Source organism: Plectropomus leopardus, chromosome 23 (genome assembly GCF_008729295.1).
Source record: "Plectropomus leopardus isolate mb chromosome 23, YSFRI_Pleo_2.0, whole genome shotgun sequence".
In the NCBI taxonomy this organism is placed as follows: domain Eukaryota; kingdom Metazoa; phylum Chordata; class Actinopteri; order Perciformes; family Serranidae; genus Plectropomus; species Plectropomus leopardus.
In genome coordinates, this window is record NC_056485.1 from 19,031,837 (window position 1) to 19,045,631 (window position 13,795).

Consider the following 13,795-nt stretch of genomic DNA (forward strand, 5'->3'; position numbering starts at 1 on the left):
AAGGACAAGCTATGTGAGTATCCGAAACTATAAAACATGAGAAACACATTTTAAACAACAAATGCGTCGTTTATTTAATTCATACTATCTTTAAAAAATGTTCGCTCTCACTTTAAGCATCCGTTTGAGTGCGTAGTTTCAATTGCGGTTTTATTTTGAAAACGCCCGCCGGTAGTTGCGCTTGTATTTACTCGCGCTTCGCTCTCCTCCGTCTCCCAGAGCTCGGTCGGCTCGCAGAGACAGCAGGATGCCAAGGGGAGCACTCCGACACACGGCGTCCTTTTTACCGTCTCCCGGCGTCGTCTCTCGGCCACAGAAACTCTGATGGGCGTTTTTACCTTCCTTTTACCGTCCTCGACGCTTGGATATTTTCGGAAGCCACGAAATGAAGCGAATGAATGTGAGCAACAAGAAGTGTCCTGTTGTTGTGCCTGTCTCCAGCATCACTAGTAGTCAAGTCCCTCTCTCTCTCCCTCTGTGGATGCGGTGATTTTTTTTTTTTAGTTGTCTGTTTTCTGAGGATTTTTGTATGTAGTGTTTTGTAGTGGACTACCCAACTTTGTTGTCCTTTTTTGAGGTTTTCCGTCTCTGAAAACAAAGATTTCAGGATAGACCAACTCCGGAAAACCCAGCGACTTGACATCTGCTCCCGGCGGAATAACCAGTCTTAGCGGTTATTCGCCTTTATACAAGCATCTTCTCTGGGGTGGGAATACGACTGATGCTTGCCTTTTGCTCGCCTATATCCGAGTTTTGTCTCGTCTCGTTTCTGTTTGTCTGTTTGTCCCACAGTGGCATGAAAATTCATGAATGCGTCCAAGGACATGTATACAAATTACGCATGCACCATGACGGTAGTAGGCTGTGCGTAATATCCTCTTGTTATTATATCCCTTCCATATGAATGCAACAAACAATCTCATTACTGTGTTTTGGAGAAGATTCGGCATCCTAAGTTGTGTCTGTGTGTGGGCGTTATGGGTATGGCAAGGTGTCCAAAAACATACATTTTGTGCAAGAAAAAAGGAAACAATTTTTTTTTAAAAAAGTGATGCATTTTGGAATAAAAATGCAACCAGGAATTAAGGAAATGTTACCAAAGTTAGAAACATATTAAAAACCTATTAGCTCCATGTCTTTGCCACAATTAACGTCCCGCGTGTGTGGATGGATCTGCGCGCAAAGCATGCACCGTGCGCCTGCGTGTGCGCCCCTGGCCGCGCTAACTGTGTGTTTGTGTGCTTGTATGCGTGTGTGTGTGTGTGTGTGTGTGTGTGCAGCCACGCTGGAAGTCGCCTCCCATGTGGCCGTCGGGAGTGGGGAGCAGGCAGCCCTGCCCGCGGGAGTCGGCGCTGCGCAAGGCGGCCATCAGCGGCAACATCAACGCCCTGCCGCACCACGTCCCCACCGGCCGCAGCGTCCGGGTTTTCATCTGTGCCAACCCCGACGGTAAGAGTCACAGTGACACCCCCTCCTCCCCCCTCTCATCATGCACACGCTCAACAAGCCTGCAGACGCGTAAATTACAGTTTTCATGCTGTGAGTCATTTTACAATATGGAAATTTTGCATCCACTTTTTTGGGGCTTTTTCGAATGTTTTAGCTGGATTTTCTGCAGTGTGGTTGCATGTATCATAAGATGTCTATTGTGTTGCAAGTTGTTGAGGATCAATCATAGAAAACTACAGCTATCTACCATTAAAGCAGTATAAATACACACAGCTTGAAACCTGGGCAACATGGAAAATGGCAACGAGTAACAAATAAATGGCCCAAAAATGAGCACACACAAAAAGTAATAATTTCAAGAAAATTAACGTTGAATCTGTTTTTTTTAGAAAGAAAAAATACAAACAAAAGTAAAAAAAAAAACAACAACTAAATCCCCAAGAAAAAGTGCTGAAAAATATAATTATTTTGTGACAAAAATTAAAAAATGTAATTATGACAATTCTAAATGTAGTTAACAGGATGTGGCCAAAAAATAGAGAGAAATCTGAAGTTATAAGAAAATTAACAGAAAACAATAAAAAAAGTTAAAAAAAAAAAATTTTAAAAAAAGAAAGAAAGAAAAGAAAAGCTGCTGATAATAAAAAACAAAAATATGTTTTTTTTCTGGAACATAATAATAATAATAAATAATACAAAATTATAGCTTTCTGGAAATTTTCTTCTAACCTCCCTTCCTTTTTTACAACTAATTTTCTGAAGGCATCTAAACACAGCACAAGAAAACTGATGTTAATCGAGGTTTCGAAGGGTTAATGCTTCCGGATATACAGTAACAGCCACTTTCTAAGCATGTTATCACGTGATATAGTATTGATTTAGGCCCATTTTGACAGAGAAGGTCCCACAGATTGGTCTGTTTGCTTGTCATTCAGCTCAAACATCCTAATAGAAATGGAAAATACTTAAACGATGTTACATCAGGCCGTGTGACAACTTGACACAAAACAAATTGCACATGATTCCTGCAACACAACGAAACACCAGATTGCTCTTGACACGGAGTGCATGGTGTGAGCAGAGTGCAAGACAGTCGGGTTGTGAGGGAGACACCCAGTTGCAGCTCTGTATTTGAATATGCCCTCTGGGCGAAGGGGTAAAAATAGGCTCTGTAAAACTGGAGTAAACAAGGCAAGGGAAGTAGAGTAGGCTATGAGGGAGAGAGAGAGAAGGAGAGCATGCCAGAATTAAAAAGAGAGGTTGCTTTTGTCGATATATCACTGTCATTTGCTCACTGAGCAAATTGCTGCAGACCCAAAAAGAAGGACCCGAGATTATTGCATCTTTATCGACGGTGTAAAGTCTGGAACTGTTCAGCCACCTGTAGCTGGCTCAGTCGTTCAGACCGTCCCGTCACAGCACGAATTTAACGCTCCGATCTCCACGTGGATGGAAAAACGACGAGGGGGCTGCTCCGAGTAGTTGTTTTCACACCATCGGCACAAATGGAAAGACACACATCTCAGCCTGAGCTGTGAAAGGAGCTAATTATGAGCTGCCGTTTCCAGTCAAGCGAGGTGCTGGTATCCAGTGCCATATACTGGTAATGAAGCACATGGAGGCGCACATGCTGTTTTTATTTCAAACACTGGCGCATCTGATCACATTTGCAATAAGGCAGTCTTTGCTATCTTTTTGGACTCCCAGACAAGCTCACTCCAGTACAGTTTGCTAGTTGTAGCTGTTAACAGACGCCTGTACTCGCAGACTTTTGTGGTGCAGCAGTCTGTTTGTATGCACATGAAGAAACGCCATTATTCATTTCTGTGACCTGGCTCTGCCCTCAATCCTGCTGTGCAACCTGTTTCTGCATGTTCACTAGAGGGGGCTGTCCATGCACTTATTTAATAGCATTCACCTCACTGTACATGTGTAATATTGTCATATTAGACATGCAATCAATAGCTCTGATGGATACAATTTTGATGGCATGCAATCACAATAAGCTCCATCCAACCTTTTCATTTAAGTCCCACCATATGCATCCTACTGTAGGTGCAGTGTTATTAGTTTTGGCTCACGGCTGTAAAGCTGTGGCCTTGACATTGAATAAGTAACTCAAAATGTTGTTGAGGAGGAGCAGAAAGCCCATGTTTCCACGCATTTCTCACCCAAACTAGATATACAGTATAAGCAATTTATGATGAGTGTGAAGGAGAAGCTGAAAGCCGTGTAGCATCGCCACAAGGACACGGAGCAGCCAGCAAGTGGGGAAAAGTAGACTCTGGAATAGACAATTTTTGGCTGTAAAAGTCCAAATTTGCAAGCCTCTGGTTAGGTGTGGGTATCTTTTACATTACTGGTACCTTAAATTCAGTACCCAACAGTTTCTTTTTTGGTTCTTTACTCGTTCTGTAGTAACAAAATCTAATTTTTGAAAAAGCTGCAGTCCACAATTGATTCTCGTCCACTGCTCTTTTCTAATCACACATAGAGCGACATCTGCTTGCTTGTGTGTGTGTGTGTCTGTTCGTCTCTCTCGCTTTCTGTTTAGACTCAGCTGACAAATGTGTAGAATAAGTACGTAACTTAAAAAACCCCAGTCAAAATCAGCAGTGATACTTGGCTACTTTGAAAATAAAATAGAAAAGAAAACAGACTTGATAGACCCAATCTCTCGGTGCTGCAAAGGTAGTTTTGGGCTGCTTGTTGTGCTTCTGCATCCCTGTGAACCCGATGTTCCCACCCAGGTGCTCTCCTAAGTACCGTAATTTGACAACAACTAAGTAACATCAATAAGTACTCTGTAGTACTGACGTAATTCGGTTTGTAACCTTAAAAGTACGGAGTTCAGTGCCCCACCCGACCTCTAGCAAATTATAATGCAACTAGTTCTGCAAGAAGTTGTGTTACAGGGTTTCCCACACATTTATTTGTTTGTGTTGGGCTGCCATGATCAAAACATCTACCACCACATATTAGCTATATTTTTGGAGCTACACCAACAGGATAGCAGAAAGCCAGACGCGGTGAAAGTGAAACTGAATTGTTTAGCGTAATGGGTCTTAAAGTTTGCATTCACTGCCTCTCTAGCAGCTGCTTCTCTCATCCATCAGTGTGATCTGATCAGCTCTGAACAGATCGACAGATCATTTATCCACCCCATGACTCAAACTCCTCAAACTTCTGCTCAGAAAAACAACAGCTCTGGCAGAGTTCTCGCTGCGCTGCGTTCACATATACGCAAAAAGAGAAAGGACATAGAGTGATACAAAGGAAAACACACACACGATAAAAGAAAAATAAACTGGAAGTTTGCTGATATTTTTCAAACACTGAAGATGACTCTGTGCTCTGTACTTGGCAGGACACAACCTTGCACCGGATCGTGGCAAAACCTGTCAGAATTGGGCGATAAAGTGCTCTGCTATTGCCAGTAGCCCATCTTGCCATGCCTGTTTTTTTCCGGTATGTCATGTTCGCCGTTATGGACGTGCCAGAACACAGATTGTTAAACAGAAGAAAGCGACTAAAAGTCTGTCAAATTGTTACATTGGTTACGTCTTTTTTATATCTCTTATTTATTATAAATAAGTAACGATGTTCAAGCGTGGCTTGGACAAAGACAGGCGGTATTATTTTGTAGTGGCGTAACAAAGTATCTTGCCAGCAAAAGCATTCAGAGCTGGAGCCAATAAATACTCGTGACTAAATAGAGTAATTTGTCCAGGAAGTAAATGCTGATTGTAACAAATGTCAGCTTTGGTTTGACAAACTTCCCATAATAACAGTGAACAAAATATGTTTCTCATAACAGTTAAATTTCACTATTTGTGAACTCAGACACTACAAAGGTGGTAATCTCACAATCGTAATGTTAGAACTGCACTTTTATTGTTGTGACTGTGAGACTTTGATGCTTTGATCTGCCAAAAGTTTTATGTGCTCGCTGGTCGAAGTGTTGGCTCTGCTGAATATACTGACCCTAATGCCCTTTAATCAAAAGCCACAGTGCTCTCACACAGCTAGATTCACCCTCAGGGACCTCTGTTGTGTCTGTGAAAGGGGCATGACACTCAATTTTAGCCATAATTTAGAAGCCGTACCTGGTCTTTCTGGGAAGAGAGTGGTCTGAGATGAGAGCACAGCATGCGGTCCACTCCACAATGCAGTGATATAGAGTATTACACAGCGTTGGCCAGAGTGTAAGCCAAACAACTAATTTGAGTGGATTTACATCCTCCTTCCATGATGTTAATGAATCACTCAAGTTCTTGGCTCAGGTGGATGAATCTGTGTGTGTGTGTGTGTGTGTGTGGCCGCAAGTCGATCAATTAAAAACCTTCCTATCTGTTCTTGCCAGTAGCCAGACGGCAGCAACAAACCAGAGAAAAGCCTAACATGATTTATTTTTGTGTGTGTGCCGCTCAGTGCATTATGCAGCCCGTCTCCTCTTTCAGTATACGTGTGTGTGTTTGTGTGCGTTCACGGAGATCCATATAAGCGTATCAAGACGACTGCATTACCTTGCTGTATAGTCACCCCAGGGGCTCTGACATCGGTTGTGTGCAATACGCAGAGATTTGTATGCAAGCTATCACTTAAGCTGTTTAAAGTTGATAAAAGCGCGTGGCCGCAGGGACACGATGCATAAAAACATCCACCCTCCAACGCACCATCACCAGGGTGATACTATGTCGCCACGGAGACCACTAATTACATTACACTTCACCCCACAATTATTCCCACTGTTCCCATTCAATCTGTTGAGCTTTTTTTTGTGTGTTTGTAGTTTTTTAGCTCAGATTTCCAGAACTCTTTACTCATGGGCAGATTGACACAATAGTACACAGACTTTTTAGTGGTTTTGACTATTATTATCAAACTATTTCTGTCCCTTTGTAGTTGTTTTGCATCGTGAGCACATTTTGTATCTAATTTTGAGTCTTTTTTTGTTGTTTTATTTCCATTTCTGGGAGTTTTGTCTCTTTAAAGTAATTTTGTGTCTCGTTTTGTAGACATTTTGTATGTTTTAAGTCGTTTTGTGTCTCTTTTTGTCATATTGTTGTTCTATCTGTCTTTGTAGTTGTTTTGTGTCTCTTCATGGTAATTTTGTGTCTCATGTTTTTTTTTGTCTGTCTGTAGTCATTTTGTGTTTTTGTGTTATAATCTTGGGTCTCTTCATAGTCATTTTGTGTCTTTTTGAGGTGTCTCATAGTGGTTCTGTTCTTCCTTTGGCGATGTTTTGTGTGTCTTTGTTGTGGTTTTGTGTCTTTATGTAGTAGTTTTGTCTCGTTGTTGTTTTGTCTCTCTTTGCTGTTGTTTTGTGTCTCTTTGTAGCAGCTTTGTGTCTCTGTAGTTTGTATTGTATCTCCGTGGTTATTTTGGGTCTTGACGTCAGTTTATGTCTCTGCGATTGTTTTGCCTGTTTTGTAGTCTCCTTTTGGTCATTTTGTGTCTCTTTGAGGTTGTTTTTTGTCTCTTTGCAGTCATTTTACTGTCTCTTTAAAGTCGTTTAGTGTCTCTGAGGTTATTCTTTGTCTCTGTGTGTTTTTTTGCCTGATTTGTAGTCTTTTTTCTCTCCTGCAGGTCCTTTTCATTCCTTTGTAATCATCTAAAGTTCTTTCATCGTCAGCACATTTTAATTTTAGTGAGATTTTACAGGTGAGGGCCTCGGCATGTGCCCTGTAGGCCGGTTCAGTAATCCATCCATATCTTTTACTTTAAGAATATCTCTCCGTCCTTAATCATCTACTTTTTGAAATTGGGTCTGATGAAAGAGAACGAAGGAGAGAGAGGAGGACAGAGGGAGAGGTGACAGGTGGAAATGCTGCGTTCAGGGTGGCTTTAGTTTAATTAATTTTTTTTCAGGGGCCGGTGGTGCCAGATTTTTGGGCGAGCCCGGCGCCGTTATGCGGCATGCGAAGTTTATGACGTGTGGCAGCTTTTTTCTCCCCTTCTTGTGCCGGCCTCCTTGCCTCCGCTCCCCTCCTGAGGGGAGAGAGAACGCTCCCTCTGACTAGTTTGGCAGTGGCCTCTCTCTGAGTTTCCCAGAGCGCTGCGGAGCGATTCAGCACCCCCAGGACACCGTTCTGACAAATTCAGCAGTTGCCCTCACACTCTCGTCCAACTCCCCGGGCGTTTGAGCCATTTCATGGAGCACACTGTAAAAATATCTCATTGGGGAATGATGGCGGTGATAGCCAGCAGCCGGCTAGATACACCTGAATAAAATTACATAGTGATTATCCACTTATAACCAACATAATTAACCTCGAGGAAACTAGTGCGGTCTGTGAGCGGTTTATAACTAATGGGAATTTTATTTTATTGGCACATCAAGTGCTCTGCTGGGGAGAGTTTGGAGGCGAAATGCTGATAATTGAGATAGAAAATGAACAAAATTGTTCCAGTAACTTCAAATAAATGTTACATTCAGTGTCTCCATGGAAGAAATATATATATTTTTTCTCTTTGAACCTGTCACTATTTTTGGCTCATTTTAAAGTACCCTGAAATACCACCTTTGCGAGCATAAAACCCTTTTTCTATTCCTTTCCTTTTTCCAAGAATTTGCAGTTTCAATTTGCGCAATTTGAGGGTTATTGGAAACCTGCCTAATGTGTCTTATCTGTATTCTTTTGTTTTGCATGTCAAAAAAAGCATTTTTATACCTGTTATTTACATGCATCTTGCCTGGTCAGATCGCAGGTGTACAGCCCCAAAATACAAGTTTAAAAGACGCATTTTGATCCGATCTCTCAAACCACTTACTGAGATGGTCTAGGACACATTCGACCACAGATCTTTTGTGGTGAAAATGCTAATGTGTCCTGATGTTTCTCGGACAAGGACTATGTGATCGGTGCAGGACGTGGTGGTTGTTTTGGTGGCAGTTCGCTAACTCTTTAACTTTTATAACATTTTACAAGTTGAAAGTGCTGCTACCGTGACTATAGCGAGCTGCGAGCAAGAGTTTGGAGGTGATAACTGTGCACAGGGCCCTTTGTGACATAGGTAGTAACAAAATCTGGTCAGCTGGAGATGCACGATAGACACAAGTGCGATTGCTGATGTGTCTCAGCTTTCTGCTTGTGTTCGACTCACTAAAATGCATCTTAAAATCAAGTGTAAACAGGCTCAGTCTTCCTACATCAAAGCTGTTATGTGTTTTTCTTGCTTCCAGTTATCTTTATTCATGGACTTTCAAACTCTTATTTCCAGATTCCATTGTCAGAACATATTTCATTGTAAAAAAGATGTATCTCCCAAAACTGAGGAGTAGCTACTTTACTTCAGAAACTCACATGAATATTTAACACATCTCCCACACTTTAATTCTCTTTGGAATACAGTACAAATTCTCTTCATTTCTGTAGATCCACCGTATCAAGGACTCTGACAGAAATCAAGTATTGCGTGCAAAGATTTATCATCATAAAAAAGATCAGTTTCCGGGATTAAAAAGTAATACTAAGGATTAGAAAATAAAAATGTGATGATCTGGCGATGAGCTTCCGAAGTGAAGGAGTATAGAGTGGATGTGATAAAGACAGTAAGATCAAATCTCTTGACAAAAACTGCTAAATTTGCATTTGATTACACAACTATATCAAAGTCACTGCCTCATTATGGGGTATGCGTAAGCTTCGATTTAACATCGGTACGTTTTTGTCAGCCTCTTCTACCGTCGTATCAGCCACAAGACAAAAAAGTCATGTTTTATGTGACAATAAACACTTAGATTACGACAGAATTTTGTCTTTTATTTTAATTTTATTTTACTAAGACATATTTCACCTGTGACGCATGCACACGATTAAGTTTACAGTGGCAAGATTTCATACCATAGTCAACTACAGCAACAAATAAAAAAAGATGTTTTTTTCTGCCTTTTTATCTTTACTAATTAATAGTTATCAGCTTTAGACTGAGAAAAAAATAATTGGATTAACTGCCACTCAACCGCCGGCAGCTACCAGCAACTTTTAAAGTGTATTATTTTCTAGTGTGTTACTCAATGCATGTTGTAAATCAATCAACACACCTTAAATGTTGCATTCAACTTGTTTCTATTGACTCTCTTGAATAACATGCTTCAGTATGAGTACGCTCTGCAAGCGCTAAAAAAAATATGGTCGCTCGCACGTATTAGGGGCTTGCTTTTCCATAATTGTCCACATAACATGCCTACGTGGCCTTTGATTGGAAATAATGACGGCTGGTGCAGTGGCTGCAATAGAAATAAACCTGCTTATGTTTTGAACATCCATTGCCATGTTTTTGAAAGTTGGAGGAGTCGCCTAACATCACTCAATTAAAACACAGTCGTCTTGCAATTGTGTTTTAATGTAATTTTGAAAATATCACTGAAGATTTTTGCAAATCTATAATGGAAACCCAACTACCATGAGCAACCAGTGTGATGGCTAAAGCAGGCGAGACAACAAAGCCAGACACATGAGCTCAAAGACAACCAGACAAAAGCTAATCAGTATAAAATAAGTGGTATAAATGACCTAAACAGTATCACAGTAGATCGCCCTCAGTGTTTTAATCTGTCAAAATGAGGGAAGGCCTTCAGATTTTAACATCATAGTCAAGAAAAATTCACTCAGTGAAGGAAATTATTCAGTGAACACAACCTCTGGTAGGGACAAATGTCTGCCTGTGTCCCTGATAGACAGTTAAAGGTGCAGATGAGTTTACTGTTTTGATATTTTAAAGAGTTTGTATTTACACCTTGGCATTATTGTCAAACTACAGGAAAAGATTGGATGGAAACTCTCATGTTTGATAAAATCACGTCTGATTGGACCATCTGACTGATCTGTCAGGATGGAAAGAGCTTTGAATCTTAAATCTACAAGATAACATGTGGTGTCCATGGTAACCAAATCTCTGCGATCTTGAGAATCAGTCATCACGGCGGACAATAATTGGGCTGTAAAATGTGTTGTGTGTTCCCGGCATGAATGCGAACATATGACAAAGACCCTAAAAGCCCCATGAGTGGCTTTAAAGGCAGCAGCTGCTGGAGCAGATGTTACCCAGTGAACCTGTTATTCTACCTTTTTATGTCGGGTACACGAGCACTGGTGCTACATGCAATCACTGTTATGGTTATTTCATCATACACAACGAGGTTATGTCACTGTAAATCTTGGTTTTCTCTCGATACTTAACATCCAGAGTGGATGGTGGCACATTAACGTGTGTTGATTTCCTCCACCTGACTCAGTGGTATTCAGATAACCTGTAGGGTCTCCGCCTGCTTGGGAAATGCACGAACATCTGGCCTTTATGGATGGCTGATTTACGCATTTGCCTTCAGCGTCTTCCAGGTCATTCGGTATCGATTTGCTCACTGACTGCGCGTTTGCATCACTGCGGTTCAGGTTCAGATCCGCACATGAGAGAGTTTGTGTGGTACACTGAACAAAGTTTTTAAGCTATACAGCCCAGAAAGAAATGTTCTGCATGTATTTTGGGTCTGTTCTGATGGACTGTATATGTAGTTGTAGATTATTTGAGATGAGAGAGGATAACATGCTGCTTGAACTCAGTCTGCAACAATTTTTGTTCAAATTAATCAATTCACTGAGTGGCCAAAAAATGCCAAAAAAGTAATGACCAAGGTTATGCTTTCAAACGTTTTGTTTTTTTGTCTGTCCAGCGGTCCAAAACCCCAAAATATTCACATTTAAGAAGCAGGAATGAGAAAGTGGCATTTTTTGTTTGATAATGACTGACACGAGTAATCAAGTATCAAAATTATTGTTTAATAATCTGGCCATTATTGAAATAGTTTCACCAAAAACATTCCTGACGCATGAAAATATGCACTGTATAGGGGAAATTTAACTTGTATTGGTTGGGGGCCACTTTTCAGAATGACAGAAGGGCAGGGGCCAGTGTCAATAGACCCATACATGTTTAGGATTTTAAGATTTTTCTAGGATTTAAGGACGTTTCTAGGAAATTAGCACATATCGAGGATTTCAGGACATTTCTTGGATTATAGGATGTTTCCTCGATGTTAGGACAATAGAGGACCTTGGTCGGATTGCTGAGGATTCTCCAGTGGGATCTTTTTTTGATAACCAAGCTCTATTTTGATGTTTTTTATGCACTATGGCACCTTTTGTAGTGCATGGATGTTTCCCAGTTTGAATCACTTTATTTTTATTGTGAATTAAAAATGGTTTGGGGGCCAGATTTGCTGTAATTTGAGTATCACTGCTGTTAACACATGGTTCCCAGCCTTTTTGCCACTTAAATAATTTCTGTATCTACATGTGATCCCGTGTCACAGTTTACATATGATCAGTCCCACCAAAGAGTGAATTTTCTTTCATAACTTCTCAGATTGTTACACGTGAATAACAGATGACAGAACATGTAGAAAGAGCCAACTTTTTCTTTTACAACACTAACAAAAACAAAGCAGCAAAATAATCTAAAGATCCCATCTTGTGACTCCTGACAAGAGTCCCGACCCCCAAGTTTGGGACCAACACTGCACTAGACACTCTGAGCTTTTTTAGTCCAACAAATGAACAAAATACATTCACAAAATGTCAAGAAGGGAAATATTCTGATGCTTATTTTTTCTTATATAAAAGAAAAATATAACTCCACAGACTCTGAATTCAAGTTTTTCTCTTTCACTCAACTAAGACAAGCTTGTTTGCCTTGTTAAGGGCTGCAGCCAGCAGCTCTCAAAAAGGCAGCAAGTAACCACTTGGGGTAAATGCACACTGTCACTGTACGTCCACTTAAAGTGCTTTTTTTTGTCACTGACAGGCTCAGATTGTTATTATAAGTGTCTGACAACATTAAGTATCTACCAGCTGCAACAAGAATATTTTTTTTTTAAAAAGTTGTTCATATTAGTCACTTTGACACAGAAACATGAAGGAAACAAAAGGGTCCTGGATGAACAATAATGACATTACCCTCTAAGCACCTCAGACACACACACACACACACACACACACACACACACACACACACACACAGTTAAGCATCCATGTCAATGTGCATGCCCACCGTGTCAAAGCTTTGTTCTATTTGCTGAGACACTTGTCTCGTGGACTTCTCTCTCTCTTTTAATTTAGAGGTGTTGCAGCAGTCGTGAATACAAAGTGGCGGTGGAGTGTCAGTTGGTGGAGGCTGATGAGAGCGGAGTGATTGCTTTGTCAGAGTCTTGCTGATGAGACTTGGAGAGGGCAGCTCTAGAGTGACCGCCGAAGCAAAGTCAGTTTAACCATCGTCTAAGTGTTAGAATGATTTCGGTATAGCTTTTTGGCTTGTTATCCAGAGATACTTGAATACTGAGTAGGGATGAAACGACTTTGAAATTGTGAGCCAATAGCGATATTTATTGATAAATCAGTGTTTTGTAGCAGTTGCCAAGGCAAATATAGGCTGAAAATTTGGCGCATCCCTAGTATTGAGTCAAGATAGATTTTTTTTTTTTTTTGCTGTTAACCCTTTGAGACCTGACTAAATTGGCTTGCTTTCTTTAAAAAATGTGGGAAGAAGGCAGTAAGCAATGTAATAAGAAATGATTCAAAACTTTGTGAGAAATTTGTGGAAAAAAAACAAGAAAATTGCCTGAAATTTACAAAAGGCAGATTTATTAGGAATTTTTTAAACATAAAAAATCAAACCAACTTTCTCACATTTCAAAGGTATAAGTGCTTGTGAAAGGCATCTGTACTCATGAAAAGTGATTTCAGTCTGGGTTTCAAAGTGATAAATTATCAATCAAGCAAAAATGCTAAACAATCCTAAGTTGTAGATTTTCACTTGTATTTTAAGGTTTGGACTGTAAAACATTATAAAGATGTTGGAATCTGGGAAATCTTACCTTATTCACTTTTTTCACCTATTACCGTCAAAGCTATGAATAGAAAAATAAAAAGTACTGTTAGCAGCAGCCTTTACATGGAGTATAAAAGAAGCGGGAACATTAGACTGTATTTCTGAGTTGAATTGACCGCCCATGAGTTCCCGAAAGGACGAGGGAGGAAGAGCGAAAAGAAAAGGAAACCAAACAAAAAAAGAGCGCTGACAGGACATATCTGAAAGCAAAGACAGATTGGTCGGCACTATTGAAATAAACAGATTGGAAAATTGGAGGGAGGGACACACACAGCGAGAGAACGAGGGCGAATGTAACATCCAGTCTTTGTTCCTTTTGCATGTGGGTGTGTGCACAACACACATACGTCAGGCTGCCATAACTCATCATCATCCCACAAAAAAAAAAGAGAAAGAGAGAGAGAGAGAGAGAAAGAGCGGGAGAGGCGTTTGCTATCAGCACAATACAAACACCAAC

At 40.5% G+C, this 13,795-nt stretch overlaps 1 protein-coding gene across 1 annotated transcript in view; it reads left to right on the forward strand.

The window, feature by feature from the left end:
• Positions 1 to 354: 354 nt before the first annotated feature.
• LOC121962355 (NACHT and WD repeat domain-containing protein 2) overlaps positions 355 to 13,795 on the forward strand; it is a 60,598-nt gene continuing 47,157 nt past the window's right edge. The window contains exons 1-2 of the mRNA XM_042512602.1: positions 355 to 400; positions 1,281 to 1,449. Coding sequence (XP_042368536.1) covers positions 386 to 400; positions 1,281 to 1,449 — 184 coding nt within the window. The 5' untranslated portion in view covers positions 355 to 385. The remainder of the gene's footprint in view (positions 401 to 1,280; positions 1,450 to 13,795) is intronic.